The 22,062-nt window shown below is 43.8% G+C and overlaps 1 protein-coding gene across 4 annotated transcripts in view; it reads right to left on the bottom strand.

Annotated features, from left to right (window-relative positions):
- agrn (agrin) overlaps positions 1-22,062 on the bottom strand; it is a 531,414-nt gene that overhangs the window by 495,787 nt on the left and 13,565 nt on the right. For all 4 annotated transcript variants that reach the window (XM_087980308.1, XM_087980309.1, XM_087980310.1 and 1 more), the window contains exon 2: positions 17,669-17,930. In XM_087980308.1, the coding sequence (XP_087836434.1) occupies positions 17,669-17,930 (262 nt within the window). The remainder of the gene's footprint in view (positions 1-17,668; positions 17,931-22,062) is intronic.

Raw genomic sequence — 22,062 nt, 5'->3', positions numbered from 1 at the left:
TGGAAGCAGGCCATTTGCCCATTCAGTCCACACCACCGTTCCAAAGAGCATCCCACCCAGACCCACCCCTCTATGGTTAATCCACCTAGCCTGCAGATTACAAGGCAATTCAGCATGGCCACCTAATCTGCACATTTTTGAACTGTGGGAGGAAACCAGAGCACCCTGAGGAAACCCATACATACACAGGGAGAACATGCAAACGCCACACAGACAGTTGCCTGAGGGTGGAATCAAACCTGGGTCTGTGGTGCTGTTAACTGAAGTTTTAACCACTGAGCCACCATGCCATGATGTTTGCACACAACAGTGAAATAACCTGTTATGTACTTTCTCATGTGAGGGTAATGTTGGAATTCTTGAGCTCAAACCATTATACTACAAGGTATCATTGGATAATTTTATTTGGAGTAGAAAACTGGCCAATGATAGCAAACACTTCATCAGGAAGAATCATATTGGATTCAAAATGTTAACTCTGTTTCTCTCTCTCTCTCCACAGATGCTGCCAGACCTGCTGAGTTTCTCCAGCAGTTGCTGTTTTTCCTTCTCCAAGAATTCCTGTTGATGTCGCTTAATTCAAACTTCCTTCTAATGAGGCAGATACTCATGGTCGCTCACATGTACGCAGTGCTGAAGTGAAAATTCACTTTATCTAAAAAGACTGTTCACAAAGGGTGTGGGCCATGATTGTTCTAATGCAACAGGTAGACACCCCTACCCTCTTCCCAATATAATTCCTCTTCATAGGATATTGGTTGTGTTTATTACATAGTGGTAACAAATTTTTACCTCAATTAGTCTCCTTTACCTACAGTTCTAGATACCAGATGGTGGCAATGTGGAAGACCTCACAGCCAAGTCTCCAACAGGAATGCCATGCAAGCACAACTTTCCTGCAGCATACACCAACAGGAGGAACTCAGGACCGACCAGCAACACTAAATGACGTTTTCTTCACCACTTTCTAGCTCCATAGTATGGCTAACTGGTCACAATGAGCAGAAAACGAGAACAGAATCTTGTTTTCTTGAAATTTATGGCTGGGTTGTACTGAAGAAGATCACCATTGTCCCTTAAAAGGTCATGCAATTCATCCAGTCCAACACACACGTTATCACAGCATTAGTGTCAAGTGAGAGAACAGTAATGTATACTGTTACATGCACCAGGTTCACTCCCTGAGCTAGTAGGATACAGGTCTCTTTGTTCTCTGGGAATGCTGAACCACATCCAAGTTGGTGAATAGGTGCAACACACAAATAAAACCTTGAGAATCAGGCGATTTTCTCAAGCACTGGAATAAAGCTCGCATTCCAGTCCCAATGACATTAATCTTTGGCAGCACGGTAACTATTGGATACTGTGGTTTGTTCTGCCTGGGTTTCATCATTTTAAAAAGTTGCTTCATTCTGCAGAACAGTTCCCTGGTTCCCTCTCCTGAATGCAGGTCAGCACATGGGTACAGTTCAGTTGACAAGTCACCTCTACCCACATCATTCCCAGAGTAATCACTGGACAGAGATAGGAGCGAGAAACCCGGCGGATTATTTTCCCCCAATACCCCTTCTCTAGCTAATCTTTTCAGAACTCTTTCAAGTTTCACAACATCTTCCCTATAGCAGGGAGATCGGCATTGAGGCCACTTTGGAAATCCTGCATTCAATTCTGACCTCTCTCCTATAGGAAACACGTTGTGAAACTTGAAAGGGTTCAGAAAAGATTTAAAAGGATGTTGCCAGGGTTGGAGGATTGGAGCTATAGAGAGAGGCTGAATAGGATGGGGCTGTTTTCCCTGGAACGTCGGAGGCTTAGGGGTGTCCTTAGAGGTTTATAAAATCATGAGGGGCATGGATAGGATAAATAGACAAGGTCTTTTCCCTGGGACGGGGGAGTCTAGAACTACAGGGTATGGATTTAGGTTGAGAGGAGAAAGATATAAAAGGACCTAAGGGGCAACTTTTTCACGCAGAGGGTGGTACATGTATGGAATGAGCTGCCAGAGGAAATGGTGGAGGCTGGTACAATTGCAACATTTAAAAGGGCATCTGAATGGGTACAGGAATAGGAAGTATTTAGAGAGATATGGGCCAAGTGCTAGTAAATGGGATTAGGTTAGTTGTGGATATCTGCTCGGCATGGATGAATTAGACCAAAGCACCTGTTTCTGTGCTGTACATCTGTATGATTCTATTACTCCAGCTCTATGGAGTAGAGGCTGCCTCACATCAGTTAGTAGCACTATGTGCTTCTGGCTCAGAAGAGTGCGGGTTCAAGTCCCACTCTAGGCTTTGAGCCCAAAGATCAATGTCTGACCTCCCACCCTGCAATCCCATTACAAATAGTGAGGAAATCCTCTGCTTCCTTTCAGATGACATGCAACCTGATGTCTCCGGAAATTTAAATGGCCTTGTGGCACTATTTCAAAGATAAGCAATGGATTCTCTCCAGTGTCCTTACCAATATTTGTCCCTCAAATCAACATAATTGAAGCAGGTTATCTGCACATTAATAAAGTCACTATCATCCCATTAAAGAGAGGCGGTCAATGTTGAGTTTAACGTGAGGCTTCTCACATAAGCGGAAAAAAAAAAGAGATTGAGAAGGTGGGACTTTTGTGGTAAGTTCAGCCAACGCAGAAATTGAACCCACACTGTTGGCATCACTCTGCATAGCAGACCAGTCATCAAGCTAACCAGCCCCACAGTTCTGTGGGTAAGGGCTTGTTAGCTGCTGTGCACATATTAGCTGCTGTGTTTTCCTACATTGCAATATGGGTGACCGTACTTAAAATATTTCTGTTGCAGGAAAATGCTTTGGGTTATCTCTGGTCATGGTAAGGCACTGTACAAATGGAAGTCTTTTTACACCTCAGCCCTGGTGGAAAAGTTCAGACAACTAAGCAAAGTGCTGGTCTCTTTGCTGGGACTTCCCCAGGTCTATCTGACATTGGTACCCAAATGCTGCAATGATATTAGAGCTTGCCAGATGACTTGCTCTCAACCAATTGCCTTTCTAAGAGCGAACAGATGGATTTTAGGAACCAGCTGCACTGCAGACCTATGATTGTGAGCCAATGAACCTACTCCAAGATTAAACGGTTCCTGTTGCAGTAAACTCTACACACCAGTCCCAGTTGTATACGATTTGCAAATGGCCTCAGAACTGAGTTTTCTTGTCATACAGGTTAGCGGTGGGGTGAGCTGGGATTTGTCCACCATCATCCCAACCCATTTCCCGAGATTGGAATCTACCTGGATACACAGTAATCCCATTCCAGAGGGAAGTTTCTACAATAAAGATGGAACTTTGGAAAAGGAAGAAGATATAGAGATGTACAGCCCCCTCGGTCCAACTTGTCCATATACTTTTAAAAGGGTTTCAAATAGTATTTTACAGAAGGCCCAAAAACTAAAACAGAAATTGCTGGAAAAGCTCAGCAAGTCTGGCAGCTTCTGTGAAGAGAAATCAGAGTCAATGTTTCGAGTCCCGTGATCTTTTCTCAAAACCAGACCAGAAATGTTGTTAATTCGGATTTCTCTCCACAGATGCTGCCTGACCTGCTGAGCACTTCCACGAATTTCTGCTTTTGTTTCTGATTTACAGCACCCACAGGTCTTTTGGTTTTTACAAAAGGCTATCATTACAGAGTCCAAGCTTCCAATGCCATACTGGGGAGATGGTAGAACAGGCATAATGTCACTGGATTAGTAATCCAATGTTCTAGGGATAAGGGCTCCAATACCACTACAATAGCTGGTGGGATTTAAATTCAATTGATATTAAGCAGGAGGTTGAAGGGTGACCTTACAGAAGTTTATTAAATCATGAGGGATATTGATATGGTGAATGGCAGGTGTCGTTTCCCGAGGGTAGGAGATTTCAAGACTAGGGGCATATATGTAAGGTGAGAAGACAAAAATTAAAAAGATTATGAAGGGCAATCCATTTTTTTTTTAAAAAGAGTGGTTCAGGTGTGTGAAATGAACTTCCAAAGGAAGTGGTACAGTTACAACATTTAGATAAGCACATGAATAAGAAATGTTGAGGGATATTGGCCAAGTGCAGGCAGGGATTAGTTTATTTGGGACTATGGTCGGCCTGACCTCATTGGACTAAAGGGTATGTTTCCGTGCTGTATAAAATCCACAAGTGAACATCGATCTCAGTGATGACGATGGCAATGAATCCATCATTGATGTAAAAAAATCAATTTGGTTCACTAATGCCCTGAAGGGAAGGAACATCAGCTGGCTTGGCTTGTGGGTACCTCCAGATCCACACAATGTCACTGACTCTTAACTGTCCTCTGAAATAACCTAATGAGCCACTGTGGACAAGGGCAATTAGGGGTAACCAAGAAATGGTGGCCTCGGCAGCAAAGGCTCAGTGGTTAGCACGGTTGCCTCATAGCACCAGGGACCTGGGTTCGATTCCAGCCTTGAGCCTGTGTGGAGTTTGCACATTCTCCCAGTGTCTGTGTGGGTTTCCTCTGTGTGCTCCGGTTTCCTCCCACAATCCAAAGATGTGCAGGTTAGGCGAATTGGCCATGCTAAATTGCCCATCGTGTTAGGTGCATTAGTCAGAGGGATATGGGTGTGGGTGGGTTACTTGTCGGAGGATCGGTGTGGACTGGTTGGGCCAAAGGGCCTGTTTCCGTACTGTAGGGAATCTAGTCTAATCTAATCAAATCAATGAAAAAAAAGTTAAAACAAATAGCAGGACCATAGCTGGGAGACATGGTGATAACCGGGTACTCTGGAGATTTGTCTGCTTGTGCTGCAGTCAATATTCACTGAGCTTTGTATGAGGAAGCTAAGAAAATCGGTAGCTTCTTTAACCTTACTTATAAATTAAGTGACAGGTATTTTCCAAAGGGTGGGAGAAAGTGGGGACTGCAGATGTTGGAGATCAGAGTCAAGAGTGTGGTGCTGGAAAAGCACAGCCGATCAGGCAGCATCCAAGGCAGTAGAATTGATGTTTCAGGCAAGTGACTTTCATCAGGAATCTTTTCCAAATGGTAGGTGATCCAATGGTGGTAAAATGTCTATGGCAGTCTGAGATATTGTCCCCTCATGTTCTGCTTCCAACACAGTGACTTCTCTTTTACTTTGAAAACTTGCTTCTTGACCACAATCATCATTTAAAATTTCCTGAGGAAAGCTAAAAAACATTTTTAAAAAAGAAAGCAGTCCACTTTGGTCAGATCCTTGATTGATACTCACGACCCATCAGAACTGGAGTCGGATTTGCATTACGGTGACATTGCAAAAACAGAAAGGGTAATATGCAGTTTGCAGGAATCACTTAATGGGAAAGAATAACAAAAAAATTTCGAAAAGAGGAGCTTGTGTTTCTCAGACCTCGTCTTGTCACTTAAGCATATTAAAAAAACAAATTTATTTAGTCTCCTTATTTAGAGACCTGTACACGAAGCACACTTGTGGATATGGAGTTAACATCAGCTGCAAAACTTTTGACCACAATAACCAGCCCTCACAGACTGAACATGTCCATCATCTCATTGAGATATTGGAGGCCATGTTTCAACCAATTATTACTGTAGCCTTCAGGAGATAATGGGAACAGGAAGAACAGGGCAAGATGTGCAGGCAGAACGGGAGGGTTTTGAATTTGGCGAGGGGGGACCCTATAATAGATGCAATCCCTGGCAATACACCTACTCCCATTGTCTTAAGGAAATACCTGTGCTTATGACAGCTGGAGACTCACTCTTCAAATTCCAGACAGCCAGATGAGCTTTCAGTCTGCGTCTGCTGGTTTGTTTTGCAAAACAAAGGAATTTGGCACAACTTGAATGAAAGAGAGAGAGAGTGTGTCGTTTGGGGCAACGGGAGTATTTTACATTAGTCAGGTGCAAAATATGTTTTATATTGGTCAGCTCTTTTGGCAGCTTCACAAAGACACATCGAGGAACAAGTGAAAAAACACAGTGCCGAAGAATGATTATGACAAACGGAGTTGCTAATGAGCTTCCCACATACTTCCACTAAGGTGTAAATGTATAGATCCTCGACATCCTCCCTCTAGACAAATAACTTGTTCAAAAATGCAACACAAGTATTAATCCATTTTACTTCCACCTTGCCTGTTTTCTTCCTCCAAAATCATGTTTTACACAGAGTACAGTGTTCTCCAGTAACTCACTGTGGTCTTAACCAAGTGGGCAATCTTCAAAAAACCGGAAATTGCAAGGTCAAGACCTTCAGGGAGTCCCATCAGAGAGGAGGCAGAGATAGGGCCATAACATGATTGTAATAACTCTACAGAGGCCAGTATTTTGTCACGAAGTCATACATGAACATTCCTTGACTTTAGTACTGCCTCACACAGAGTTAGGCACCAGAGTGTCAGTATCTCTGACACTGAACCTTTTTATACGTCAGCCTGGGCTCTCTGATTAGGACTGTTAATCTGGTCCAATCAGGGAACCATTATTCTAGGAGGTCCAGCTAGCTGATCTCATTACAAATCACTACAAAATCTGCTACACCTTATCCTAAAGCCAGGATCTCTCATGCTAGACATATGTAAAGAAACACAATGTAAAGTACAATGATGAACTGCCATTCTCTAGCCTACAGTCCTTGCTAGTGACACACCACACGAGAGGCATTCCTTTACTTTTCCTGGGTCAAAGTCCCAGAATGCCCTTCCGCACATCACTGTGTAGGTGTACCCACACCATCTGGATAGCAGCAGTTTAAGAAATCTCACTTGTACTTTCTCTAAGCCATTTAGAAATGGGCAACAAATGTTGGCTAAGCTAATAATGCTCACATTCCATGAATGAAGCAAAAATAAACTCAACAGGCTAAGACAAAGATCAGTCTGGTTCAATACACCATGTATTTGTCCTGGAATAGGAGGGAGCTGGTGATCCTAATCATGTAGAAAACTCTTTCTTTACTAAGTCAACCTCTGCATACATCCCCGATCCCGAACATCTGTAGCTGTTCTATAAGGAAATGATTCTAAAAGTCATTCTAATGGTCATGCTCCATTGGCTCCCCTGCTCTACTGATCACACACACACACACACAATGGTGGTGACAAGGAGTCCTACCCCAGTGTTTACAGGGATCAACTGTATCTGACCAATTGTAGCTGCATTTACCGCTGTCAGGCGATTCACATTCTTGTTATCCAAGAATCCCCTACGCTGGTCTCTCCTGTACCACTAATCACAAGATTGGCCCAACATAAAGCACAGACAGAGGAGGAATCATGGCAATGATTCACCTCAACAACTCTTACCCATATCTGCAGATGGTGGCAAGAGTAGTCTTGCAGGAAAATACCACAACAGTCAACACCAACCAACCCCCACCCCAGTGACACACTCGGGCCCTCTACTTCACGAAGGCAGTGTAACAAAACAAAGGAAAAATTTCCCGCATACCCAAGACTCGACCAATGGCGAGAGACATGACCAATGACGACTCAAATGCAGAATGTAATGTGGAGGTCACAGGTCAAGACTTGTCTCTTCAGCTGAAAATTCTAATAAAGCAGGAGGAATTTCAAACAGTCTCAGCAAATCCCAGTTAATGGGATCGTTGGGTTCTCTCAGGCCACAGTTCAATTTCAGCTTCTCCACTACATCAGCCAGTGGCTGATTTTTAAAAGCAGAAGATTTTGTCCAACAGTCTATGACCCATCTTTAAAATGTAATACACTAGTCAAAGTCTCACCAATGTCCTGAACTGAAGTATAACCTCCCTACCCTTACATTCAATTCCCCTCGCAATAAACCCTAACACGCTATTAGCTTTCCTGGTTACTTGGTCTACTTGCAAACAAGCCTTGTATAGCACTGTTCATAGATAGTTTGGGAAATGAGAGCCAATTACTCAGTAATGTAAGGACACCTGATTGATGGAGGGGTCCTCAAAATTCACAAGTGCCCATTTTCATGACCACTTTCCTAAATTTCAAATCCATGACTGCATTGGTATATCCCAGATGGGTGGATTTAAGTCTTCCAATTTAGAACTTATCCATCAAATGAGGCAAAAGCACTAAATTTATGTGCCTGCCCCAGTCAGTAAAGGCCAAGCCGGTTAAAGAGAAACATTTGACTGCCTGTCTGAGTCCTTGCACAGGCTGAATAATCCAGCTCACTCCAAGTCAGGCTATCAATCACACATGCTTATTTATCCTCTTATCAATGATTGAGACAAGGCCAGTAACTCAGCACCAACTGAGGGCTTAGAAAAAATCTATTTTTATAAGCACAAATAGAATGGAGCAGTCTGCTCTATGTGGAGGCTGAATTCCCAGGGCTTAAGAGTTCACATAGACCTAATGCCTACAAGATAGACACACCAGCTTAAGGACTTTCACCCATTCAGGGGTAAAGCAAGCAAACTTTCCCTCCAATTAGCTCAGGGCTTTGCAACAAATTCAACTAATCCACAGTATTGTTCTGCAGTGAGAACTGGAGCACAGCCCATTGTTCATGCCTGTTCTCCAACAAGGCATGAAATAAACAGCAGCACAGTGCAGGATAGGAAAGGACATATTGCTAAACAGCTCCACACACACCATTACTCTTTCTCGACCAGCATCCAGATTGTCAACTGGGTAAGTGCCGAGTGTCAATCTGAGCTACATATTCCAGGAAGGTTCCAAAATCACCCCACATTGGTCCTTGTCCACATCTCATCAAGCAATGCAGTTTGGCAGGTTTGTTACATTTTAAAGTATCAAGTAAATGGAAGCTGTTGTTGAGTTAGCTGATCTCCTGAGAAAATGTGGAGAGTATGGTTTAGGGGTACTGCCATCACACAGCAGGCTGACCTTGTTTCAAAGAACTACTCCCACCCTTAAATTAGGTTTCCATCAACACTCTTCACAGTAACATCAGTTGCCAAAATCCAAAACACCTACTAACTATAATACCATTACAGCCATTCTGTCCATCTAGTCCATGACTGCCCTTGATAGAACAATCCACTCAGTCCCATTCCCCTTTTTTATCTCTGGAGTCCTGCAAGTTTATTTCCTTCATCAAATTTCCTTTTGGGACGATTCAACATCTTTGTTGATGCCACTCTTTTGTGTTATTGACCAAGACAATAGCACTCGCTGTGCAAAAAAGTTCTTTGAAGCATTTTAATTGCATCTTGTGCCCAAAAAGATTATATCTTTTTTCCCTACTCTTTGTATCATCTGTTTTAAGAAAGAAAAGGAGATATACCCATTGTAAGATCAACATGTACTTTACACTGTTTCTTTATATAGGTTTAGAATGAGAGGTCAGAATTTTGGGGAAAGGGGTAGCAGATTTAAAACTGAGATGAGGAGAAATTATTTTTCTCGATGGGTTGTGAATCTGTGGAATTCAGTATCCCACAGTGCAGTGGACGCTGGGACATTGAGTAAATTACAAGAGGAGATGGACAGATTTTTTAAATTGGTAATGGGTATGAGAGCATAGGCAGGAAAGTGGAGTTGAGGATGAGATCAGCCACGAGGAGGTGAATGGCCTACTCCCGCTCCTAATCCTTATATACATTCTCTCCTCCACTCAGAGCCGCTGACATATTTAAACCACACAGTATTTCAAAATTGGATTGGTCCCACTTCTCGATGAAAACATCTGCCAAAGCACCTGACAAAGTAACATTGCATTCACACCTTTCCCAAACTGGCATCAACTCCATTTTCACCTCCAGTTAATTCATTTTGTTTAGGAAAATGAAGCCTCTGTCAAATACCCAGATGCCTACTGCACCAAGTGGCATGGTAAGGCACCATACAGTAAGCTTTGATTACTCAAACCAGGAAAGTGGCCCCAATCAGGTGTATGCCCAGACTACGAGTTGGTTGGTGGTGGTGATGGGTACTGAAGGGGGCTGGCAAATAAAAAAGGAGCACAAGGCAAGATTAGCATCTATATAACACCTTTCATGACCCCAGGCTGTCCCCATAGCAATTTACGGCCTTACTTTTAAGGTGTGACTATCAGCTGTGCCAACACCTCATCCATCTCGCTGAGCCAATTGTAATTTTAAAAAAAGCATTGCTGGGATGAGCCAATGAAAATCAGACCTGGGGTTGAATCACAATTGTTTCAAGGTGGCCATTTGGGTGATCATGTCCATGCTGGCTCTTCAAACCTTGTGCCAACCTCCTGCCTTTCCCCATTCCCTTGCACACCATTTCCACCCATGTGCTCTTGCCCTCTTGAATGCCTCAACTTAACCAGACTCCAAGCAATGCATTCTATATCTGAAATACTCATCACGTGGAAAGGTTTTTCTCACATCCGCCTTGCTTCTTTTGCATCTCACTTTAAATTTATGCCCTCTCGTTGTTCTTCCTTTTATGATTTAGAACAGCTTCTCCCTATCAACTCTATTCAGTTCACTCAGGATTTTGAAAAACCTACATCAAATCTACTCTCAGCCTTGTTTTCCGAAATAAGAACAGTCCCAACTTCTTCAATCTACCAACATAACCAAACTCTCTCATTCCTGAAACCTGGAAAATCCCTTTTGCACTCTGTCAAATACAGTAACCGTATGCAGTAACTCTTTACTGTAATGTGGTTCCCACAGCTGTATACAATCTCCAGTTAAGGTCTTACAAGTGTCTTCTGTAGTCCAACACCACATCCTTGGAGGAGAGAGGAAAAACAAAATGAAATGATTTATAATTAAAATGGTAACTTTTCAGAAGTCAGTCCTGGTCAATGTGCCAGGATATATCATATGTCTACAGACATGACTGAAACTGGATTGTGTTAGAATGGTATGTGTCTCCTTCGTCAGATCTGGCTACATTGAGACTGAAGGCACATGTGTCAAGCTAAGATCCAGGAGTGGGAATAGGCCATCTGGCTCTGCCATTCAATAAGATCATGGCTGATCTTTTCATGGACTCAGTTCCACTCGTCCACTCACCATGACCTTTATTTCCTTTACTGATTAAAAATCAATCTTTGCCTTAAAAATATTCAACGGGGTAGCCTCAACTACTTCACTGAGCAAGGAATTCCACAGATTCACAACCCTTTGGGTGAAGAGGTTCCTCCTCAACTCAGTCCGAAATCTGCTCCCGCCCTTATTTTGAGGCTATGCCCACTCGTTCTAGTTGGATGGACCACTTGTCAGAGATACCAGATTTGTAAAAATACCCTGCAGAAAAGTTCTACTCCTCGATAGGAGGAAAGACAAAGGTGCTTAATGTTTTGTAGGCATTTCATGAGGAACAAAGATCTTTCGTTGCTTACATTAGGAATTACATGTAATAATTGAGCGGTAGATGTGACCTATATGGACTTCAGTAAGGCATTCGATAAGGTTCCCCATGGGAGACTGGTTAGCAAGGTTAGATCTCATGGAATACAGGGAGAACTCGCCATTTGGATACAGAACTGGCTCAAAGGTAGAAGACAGAGGGTGGTGGTAGAGAGTTGTTTTTCAGACTGGAGGGCTGTGATCAGTGGAGTGCCTCAAGAATCAGTGCTGGATCCTCTACTTTTTGTCATTTATATAAATGATTTGGATGAGAGCATAAGAGGAATACTAAGTAAGTTTGCAGATGACACCAAAATTGGAGATGTAGTGGACAGCGAAGAAGGTTACCTTAGATTACAACAGGATCTTAATCAGATGGGCCAATGGGCTGAGAAGTGGCAGATGGAGTTTAATTCAGATAAATGCGAGGTGCTGCATTTTGGGAAAACAAATCTTAGCAGGACTTATATACTTAATGGTAAGGGCCTTGAGAGTGTTGCTGAACAAAGAGACCTTGGAGTGCAGGTTCATAGCACCTTGAAAGTGAAGTCGCAGTTAGATAGGATAGTGAAGAAGGCATTTGGTATGCTTTCCTTTATTGGTCAAGAGTATTGAGTACAGGAGTTGGGAGGTCATGTTGCGGCTGTATAGGACATTGGTTCAGCCACTGTTGGAATATTGTGTGCAATTCTGGTCTCCTTCCTATTGGAAAGATGTTGTGAAACTTGAAAGGGTTCAGAAAAGATTTACAAGGATGTTGCCAGGGTTGGAGGATTTGAGCTATAGGGAGAGGCTGAACCGGCTGGGGCTGTTTTCCCTGGAGCGTCAGAGGCTGAGGGGTGACCTTATAGACGTTAATAAAATTATGAGGGGCATGGAGAGGATAAATAGACAAAGTCTTTTCCCTGGGGTGGGGAAAGTCCAGAACTAGAGGGCATAGGTTTAGGGGGAGAGGGGAAAGAAAAAAAAGGGACCTAAGGGGCAACGTTTTCACGCAGAGGGTGGTACTGGTATGGAAGGAGCTGCCAGAGGAAGTACAACTGCAACACTTAAGTGGCATTTGGATGGGTATATGAATAGGAAGGGTTTGGAGGGATATGGGCCACGTGCTGGCAGATGGGACGAGATTGGGTTGGGATACCTGTCAGCATGGATGGGTTGGACCAAAGGGTCTGTTTCCATGCTGTACATCTCTATGACTCTATGACTCTAAATCCACTGATGGTTACAGCCAGCTCTGGTTCAACTGTATCAAGCCAACCATTTCCAAGTTGGAGTCTGGGCTGGCACAATTAAAGATTCATCATCAAATGTGAAAATTCCAGAGGACAACAGATCCTTGTAACTTCTACGCCAGCAGAGAGGCAACACCTTCAGGATAAGGAGAGGAAATGTAGAATTGGAATGTAAGTCCACCTTTTTCCTCGTCTGAACATTTAGACATGTCACAGATTATTATCCAATTCCCCATTACGTGGCTTTTCAAGTTAAAAAATTTATTATGGGCATTGTTTAACAGTTAGTTCAATGACATGACTACACGTGCAGTGGAAATTTAAAAAGAAATGACAAAGCTAAATCCAGCACACCTGCCAGGTGGCAAATACTGCAAACATGGATCAACTTTCTCTTGCTGTATCAGTGGTCACTTTAGATTAGATTAGATTACTTACAGTGTGGAGACAGGCCCTTCGGCCCAACAAATCCACACCGACCTGCCAAAGCACGACCCACCCAGACCCATTCCCCTACATTTACCCCTTCACCTAACACTGCGGGCAATTTAGCTCGACCAATTCACCTAACCTGCACATTTTTGGACTGTGGGAGGAAACCAGAGCAAAGCCACGCAGACACGGGGAGAATGTGCACAACTCCACATAGACAGTCACCTGAGGCAGGAATTGAACCCAGTTCTCTGGCGCTGTGAGGCAGCAGTGCTAACCACTGTGCCACCGTGCCGCCCACAAATACTTGGAATCTTCTTTTCCAATTTTACAGCTCCATCAAACAAGAAACCAGAGTTCCGCAATAAAATCTGAGTCACGTAATGAGAAACACAACAAAAGATGTCTGTGAAGTGCTTACAGATCGTAATACATGTCCTGTGTTGACACAAATCTTATTTCCTTGAAGTGTTTCAGCTTCATTAGGCTATGCTCAAAAATCAAGGACTGCAAGGAATTTGGAGAGTTAAGTCTTCAGCCCACATTCTAATCAGTGTTTGGGCAATCTCACTTGATGTTAGTGGGATATGCAAGTTCAGTTTCTTCCAGAAGAGGAAAGCTCAGAGATTGCAAGAAAATTCCAACCACTTCTCCCACAGTGGAAAATCACATGAACTGACACAACTATATAACTACTGTACGACTGGACTGGCCTGTGCTTAGGAGTGATTTTCCAGTTTAATACCTGCTCCAACAGCTCAGTGCAATCTTCCGTTCACAGAGCACAGAAAATAGCTCAGATTTCACCAGTTCGGCAGCAAAAGAACTAAAAATGTCTCCGATATTGGAGACAAGCAGAATGTAGAATTCACCGTCCTCTGCTGCAGCCTTCATAAGCAGGAAAGATCCCAAGGGGTACAGTTCATGCTCACCTGCCTGTGGGTTTGGAGTGGGGTGGGGGGAAAAGGAAATCAAATCTAGGACCAGAGGGCACAGCCTCAGAGTGAAGGGACAACCCTTTAGAACTGTGAAGAGGAGGAATTTCTTTGACGAGAGGGTGGTGACTCTGAGGAACTCATTCCTGCAGAAGACTAAATCATTGTGTGTTTTTGAGACAGAGAGAAAGAGGTTCTTGATTAGTAAAATGATCAAGGGTTATGGGGAGAAGGCAGGAGAATGCGATTGAGAAATGTATCAGCCATGATTGAATGGTGGAGTGGACCTGATGGGCCAAATGGCCCAATTCTGCTCCCATATCTTATGGTCTTAAATTAAATTCGGGGGTGGGCAAATTTCAGTATTGTGCATCAATCTGGGAGCAACTACCTAGGATAAGTCTTCATTTAGAAAGTGGGAGCCTTTTAAAAGAAAATTCAGAGGGCCAGCGTGTTTCTCAAAGTGAAGGGCAAAATGTCCAGGAAACTCTGAAAGTCAAGGGATAAAGAAAAATAAGAAAGCTTAGGTCAGGTACAGCTAAAAGAGGGGAGGCCTTTCAGAATTATAGAGTGTAGAGAAATGCTCAAAAATAAATGAGGGCAAACAGGGGCTACAAAATATCTTCGGCAATGGGGTTAAGGGAAAGGATCAAGATAGTTTACAAGTATATTATGAACGAGAGGATTATCAGGGAAAGATTGGAGCCTATTAGAGACCAACAGAACAATCTGGGCATGGAGTTAAAGGATTTGGGTGAGGTCTTAAAATGAATATGTTTTGTTTGCATCAAAAAGGGCAAAGATATTGTAGTTGGAGATTTCAGTTGGGATGGTGAGGGTCTAGAACGTGTTAAAACTAATAAGAAGGTATTCAATGTTTTAATTGGCATAAAGGTGCATAAATCCCCATAGGTAATGGGAGACAAAGGAGGAGATTGCTGGTGCCCTGATGGAGATATTCGATACCTTGCTGGCTACAGGTGAAGTGGGAGTTGATGGGAGAACAGCTCATGTGTTTCGTTTATTCAAGAAGGGCAGCAGGAATAGGCCAGGTGATTACAGACCAGTTAGTCTGACGTCAGTAATAGGAAAATTATTGGAAAAATAATCTGAAGGACTAGATTAAATCAATACTAGGAAAGGGAGAGTTGATCAGGGATAGTCAGCATGGCTTTGTTAGAAGGAGATCGTGTCTGACTAATTTAATAGAATTTTTTTGAAAAGGTGACTAAATATATTGGTGAGGGTGGTTCAGTTGAGGAGGTGTACATGGACCTCAGTAAGGCTTTTGATAGGGCACCCTATGGGATCCAAGGCAAGTTGGCAAATTGGATCCAAAACTGGTTTACAAATAGCAGGCAAAGGGTGGAGTGGTGTACCACAGGGTTTGGTGCTGGGACCCTTGCTGTTTGTTAGGTACATTAAATGGCTTGGATGTGAATGTAGGAGATTTAATTAATGAGTTTGCAGATGACATGAGAATTGGTGATACTGAGGAGGGCGGTCTCAGGGTACAGTCTGATTGATCAGCTGGTAAACTGGGCAGAGCAATAGCAGATGGAATTTAATTCTGATAAGTGTGAGGTGATGTAATTTGGGAGAGATTTACACAATAAGGGAAGGATTTACACAATGTACAATTAGTCCCTGGGGAGTACTGAGGAACAAAGGGACGTTGGTGTACAAGTCCATGAAACCCTGAACATGTCAGCATAGGCAGACAGAGTGGTGAAGGCAGCATACAGGACACTGCATTAGTCGAGGCATAGAATATAGGAGCAAGGAAGTCTTGTTACAGCTTTATAAAACATTGGTTAAGCCACAGGTGGAATAACGTGTGCAGTTCTGGTTGCCAATTAATTGGAAGGACATGATTGCACTGCAAAGGGTGCAGACAAGATTCACTAGGATGCTGCCGGAGGTGAAAAGTCACAGTTATGAGGAGAAACAGGATATGCTGGGTCTGTTTCTCTGGAACAGCATGGTACAGTGGCAGAGTGTGCTGCCTGAGAGGCATGTACACACAACATTCAAGAAGCATCTGGACAAGCACTTAAATGCCAGGGCATAGTAGGCTGTGGACCGAGTGCAGGTAAATGGGGTTAGTGTAGCTTGGTGTTTATTGGTTGGCATAGATTTGGTGGGCCAAAGGATCTGTTTCTATGCAGTATGACTCTGACTCCATGATTCATTTAAATCACAGAATCCCTACAATATGGAAATAAGGCCTTTGGTCCAACAAATCCACACAGACCCTCTGAAGAGTATCCCACCTAAACCCATTCCCCAATACTCTATGTTTACCCCCTGACTAATGCACTCTAACACATCCCTGAACACTACAGACAATTTAGCATGGCCAATCCACCTGACCTGCACATCTTTGGACTGTGGGAGGAAACTCATTCAGATACAGGGAGAACGTGCAAACTCTACACAGTTGCCCGAGACTGAAATCGAACCCGGGTCCCCGGCACTGAGACAGCAGTGCTAACCAGTGAGCCACCGTGCTGCCCCATGTGTGTCTTTATTTCTCTTCCGTCCCTCCCCATTCCAGTTTGGTCTTCATTCTTCACCCATGCTCCTGTAACTGTGGTACATCTCTGCTGGAAACTCTCTCACGTGACACCAGTGTGGTTATTCTACACATGTGAACCTAAGCACAGGAAATGCAGAGGGCCCCACAGAGGAAAGAATGAGAGACAAGCTCCCATCAGTCCAAGGCTGACATCCACACAAGTGAAATTTCCAACATAGTGTCACCGGATAGCACATCAGCAATAAGGTGACCAACAGATCTCCCCCTTCCTCAATGAGGTCAATTGTCACTGTTTACAGCATACTTCAGTTAGTCCTCTCGCCTTACAGTCATCTTCAAATCCCACTTGAAGGCTTGAGGACATAATGTAAATGTATAGACCTGAGGTACTGATGCATGGTCAGAGGCAGCACCCTTTAGATAAAGGATTTAATCCACCATTCTTCCAGCTGTTTAGGTGAAAAATCCCATATTTCTTTACTCCAGTCAACATTGCTGTGTCAAATACAACCAAAGCAGATTAATTGCGTGCACAATGTATACTTATGGATAAGACCTTGCTGTGAGCAAATTGGCTGCAGCATTTACCTACATAATAAAACGGTGACACACTTAAAATGTAATTTAGATAAAGCCTTCCTGTATCTTTTGGGGGTGGTTGAAGTACAGTCAGTTCCTCTATAACACGATGGTTGCATTCTTGTGCAATCCCGAGTTATAGAAGAGTTGCGCTTTAGAAACAGCGCTTAAAGCGTTGGTGATATAATTGCATTACACCCAACACATGTTTTAAAAGTTTGCTCTTTAGCAATAGCATCCCCAATCAGTCCATCGCGCTGATGAAATGCGCATTATAGCAAACGGCCTGTCCTTGACAAGCAGCAGTAGGAGCAACTCTTGGTTCTAGCACCTGGATACTACAGGGGAAAAATATAAAGTTCCTGACATTTCCTAAAGACTCCTATGTAGTTTTTTGAAAAACAAATGTGGGGATGTAAAATGAAGAAAAGCTCAGGTACAGCTGCAATCTCTTCCACGTTGGAGCACTCTGCCAACACTCAGCCTCCAGACTTCTGATCAGCATCACTTTTAACGTCAGCCATAACTCATGCAGGGTCATGTAGCACAGTCGCTCTCATGCTCACACCAAGACTACAGGAACTACTCGGAGACCCAGAATTGGGGGTGGACGTGGGGGAGGGAGGGGAAATGGAGCAGGGCAAACGAGCACAAGGGAGACAACAAAGATAAAATCCAAACCTTCCACGCAGTTCTCCACCTCCTCCAGGTTTCGAAGGGTAATCCTCATCAGGCTGGAGCTGAGCATCAGCGCGTTTTTGTGAGCAGGCCACATCGACTTCGGTGCCACGTTGACAAAGAATATCCGGGTGTCGCCCGTGGAAACCTGATTGTCACAGATTAAGGGGTCGCCGAAGCCACAGATCATCACTTTATTCCCACCATCCAGGAGAATCTCATTCTTCACCGTCTCACGGCCTTTCAGGTATCTCCAGACACGTACCTGCAATGCACAACAACAAGACATTAATATCCGAACTGACTGCTCCAGACAGGAGGCAGATCTCCACTGAAATGATTTTTAAAGGCTTTCGTGAATTTAGGGTCCGCACTCGCTTTGGAGGGAGAAGGCTGGAGATTCAAGTCACACTTCTGAGATTCAGGCACAACATCTAGGCTGACTGATTATAGAGGGAGCACTGTGTTCAACTAAAAACAAAAATACTGAGGCTACAACAGCAGGTCGGAGATGGGGAATCCTACAGCGAGCAACTCACCTCCTGACTCCCCAAAGCCTGTCCACCATCTACAAGGCACAAGTCAGGAATGTTATGGAATACAGAGGAACCCCAATTATCCGAATACCAATTATCTGAAAATCACATTATCCAAAGGAGATCTCGAGATCCTGACTGAAACATTACATCAAAGACGTGTGTCCAACACAGATCGTGTTTTTTGTTTACAGTGATTAAAAGTGTTGCTGAGAACAGTCCAGGACTGATGGGGGCGGGCGGACGGGGAGGGGGGGTGCGCAGTGTTGGATGGGGTTTGGGGTGCAGGTTGGGGGGGGGGGGGGGGGGGGGGGGAGGTGTCGAGCATGGGAGCAGTGTTAGACAGGGTTTGGGGCGGGCAGGGGGCAGTGTTGGGGGTGGGTGGAGGGGCGGGCGGGGGGCGATATTGGATGAGATGAGATTGGGGGGGGGGGGGGAGCCAGGCAAGGGCTCGTGCATGCTGTGCTACCGCAGGTCTCCTGAATAGGGAGCAGACTTAGTAGAAAATTCCGAGCCACAGAGGAAAGGGATTGAATTGATTAACCAAATATTCAATTATCCGAATGGAATAGCGCCCGTTCATCTCGTTCAGATAATCGAGGTTCCCCTGCACTTCCCGCTTGCCTGGATAAGTGCAGCTCCAACAATACTTGACAAAATTCAGATCAAGGAGAAAGTGAGGGCTGCAGATGCTGGAGATCAGAGCTGAAAATGTGTTGCTGGAAAAGCACAGCAGGTCAGGCAGCATCCAAGGAACAGGAGAATCGACGTTATGCCCGAAACGTCGATTCTCCTGTTCCTTGGATGCTGCCTGACCTACTGCGCTTTTCCAGCAACACAAAATTCAGAACAAAGCAGGCCACTTCATTGGCACTCCCTCCACCCCCAATGCTCAGTAGCAGCAATGTAAACTACCTACAAGACACACTGCAGAAACATGCCAAGGCTTCTTAGAGAGCACATTCCAAACCCACAATCACTTCCATCTAGAGGGGCAAGGGCAGCAGATACTTGGTGCACCACCAACTACAATTTCCCCAAGAAGCCATTTACTATCCTGACTTGAAAAATATTACCATTCCTTCACCTTTGCTAGTCAGAATCTTGGAATGCCCTCTGTAAATCACCCATAGTCTTTGCAAGTTACATCACTTTTAAACCAGCGCTCAATGAGTATAAATAACGAGGACTTCAATACAATCATTAAGATTACTCTTGACTCCAACAGCACTGTCAAGTCTACTGACTGAAATCACAATTATTAGGGGGCACGAAGAGGCCATTTGACTGATTGGCTCGAGGTGAGATGCACACTTGGAGACACATTCTCTTCAAAACTCCACTTTCTTCCTTTTTCAGAAGAACCCAGACCTCCTTTCAGTGTTAAGTAAACCTGCCTCCACCATACTTTCAGGCAGTGCACTCAGACCTGAACCACTTGCATGAAAATGTTTCGCTCTCCCACGTCACTTTTGCTTATTGCTGAAGAGCTCAGTGGAACTGAAACATTTGTCTCAAATTGATCAGAATTTACCTCCATTAATATTTAAGACAGGAAAGTGATATATTTACAAGCTTGTACTCTTCCTAATCCAAAAGGCTGTTGCGTTATAATAAATCTTATAATTATCACAACAAATATTAACAAAATTTTCTACCCTGGAGGGCTGTGAAACCTGTCATTGATTTCAAGACAGGTATTGATAGATTCTTAGTTACTAGTGATGTCAAGGCATGAGGGTAGCGTGAGAATATGACATTCAGGTAGATGATTACCTGAATGGAAGGGCAGGTAAGAGCAGGTTGGAGGAGTTGAATGATCAACTCTTGTTGCCTTGTTCCTTCATAACCAAGGTCCCTCAAGCAGGAGAGCAATTTGTCAATTTCTCAGCTCAAAAACATTAGCTTGCTCTCTCTCTCTCGGAAGGGCCTGTGCCCGAAACGTCGAATCTCCTGTTCCCTGGATGCTGCCTGACCTGCTGTGCTGTTCCAGCAATAAAGTTTCAACTCTCTCTCTCTCTCCATGGATGCTGTCTGACTGGCTGGGATCTCCAGCATTTGTTGTTTTCACAGCAGAATAGGCTGGGGCTGTTTTCCCTGGAGCGACGGAGGCTGAAGGGTGACCTTTCAGAGGTTTATAAAATCATGATGGGTATGGATAGGATAAATAGACAAGGTCTTTTCAGAACTAGAGGACATAGGTTAAGGGTGAGAGGGGAAAGATTCAAAAGGGACCTAATAGGCAATTTTTCCACACAGAGGGTGGTGTGTGTATGGAATGAGCTGCCTGAGGAAGTGGAGGAGACTGGTACAATGACAACATGTAAGAGGCATCTTGATGGGTATATGAATAGAAAGGGGTTAGAGGGATATTGGCCAAGTGCTGGCAAATGGGACTAGATTAATTTAGGATATCTGGTCAGCATGGATGAGTTGGACCAAAGGGTCTGTTTCCCCTGTGCTGTACATCTCTATGACTCTACTCATTTTGGTGATGACACTTCAAGCAGGTCATATCCCCTAATTCAATCAGAAAGAGAAACCAGTGCAGCCTTTCTACGACATTCAACTGAGGCCATTCCAACACCCTTCTTCCCCCCCCTCCACCCCAATATCCCCAACAAGCCCTCTCCTTTTCCTCCTAACCTTCTGGCTTCATGTAACAGAATGAGTCACACATGAAAGCAAATCATCCAGCCGACAGTATAACACCAGCATGCCTATGTAACATCACACATGGGAGGGAGATGCAGACAGAACGGGAAACCATACTTTGAGACACTAAGCAAAGAGAGAGGAAGAGGTGTTTGATCGAAGTACAATGCCTACAGCAACTTGGCAGAGAAACAGTGAAAAAGAAAGATAAACTTTTATATCCGCACTTTTCATATCCTCAGGATGCCCCAGAGTGTTTCAGTACCAATTAATTAATTTGGAAATGTTTTTGCTATTTTGGAAGCAACTGCAGCAGCCAATTTGGCAACAGGAAGGTTTCAAATTTGGCAAATAGGATAAGTAGCAACTTAAATCCATTTAGCTGGTGTCTGCCAAACTGGAAGAATTCATTGCATGTCTTCAACATCCATTCGAGAATTCAAAATTTAAATTTAATGTTGATCTCACTCTGTGTGCACCTTCTCTGTAGCTGTAACTTTGTACTTCTTGCTCGGTTTATTTCCCTAATGCACTTTGTACGGTATGATCTGCCTGTACTGCACACAAATCAAAACTTTTCACTGTATCTCGATACAAGTGGCGATATTAAATCAAATCAAGGTAGACAGGGGTTTACTGACTCAAACAGCAATAGCAACAACAATGCATGCTCCCTCTGTGCTGTACAGGATTGCCCAGAATTCTTGCTGTATTCAAGCCTGTGGTTTGAACCCACAACCCTCTAATTTGAGTGAAAGTGTTCCTGAGTGAATCAAAGTGACAGTCAAGTCTAGATCTGGGTGGCAGAGCTAAAGACTGAGCCAGTGGCTTATTGTTCACAAGCAGAGTATACAGCTCTAGGGTGGTTCCTCCCTTTACTGGGGCTGCTATGGATTTAATGCAAACAACATTTTACACTCAAAGCACCTTTAAAGCAATATAGCATCCCAAGATGCTTCATTAGACAGATGTATTTTTGGAGCAGCTTGTGGTAGAGACCACTAGGTATCAGGTAGTTCTGGATTTGGTGAAGTGTAATGAGGTAGACTTTGTTAGGAAGCTCAAGATGAAGGAACCCAAAGATGTTCATAATGTGATAGAACTCACCATGGAGTTTGAGAAGGAGAAGTTGGAATCAGATGGATTGGTATTACAACTGAGTAGGGGTAACTACAAATACTAGAGCGAGGAGCTGGCCAGAGTTGA

Source organism: Chiloscyllium plagiosum, unplaced genomic scaffold, assembly GCF_037043375.1.
Source record: "Chiloscyllium plagiosum isolate Xiang-an unplaced genomic scaffold, Cpla_swu_hap1 HiC_scaffold_37, whole genome shotgun sequence".
Classification (NCBI taxonomy): domain Eukaryota; kingdom Metazoa; phylum Chordata; class Chondrichthyes; order Orectolobiformes; family Hemiscylliidae; genus Chiloscyllium; species Chiloscyllium plagiosum.
Note: the sequence above shows the minus strand (reverse complement) of the source record. Positions and strands in the feature narration are given on the sequence as shown.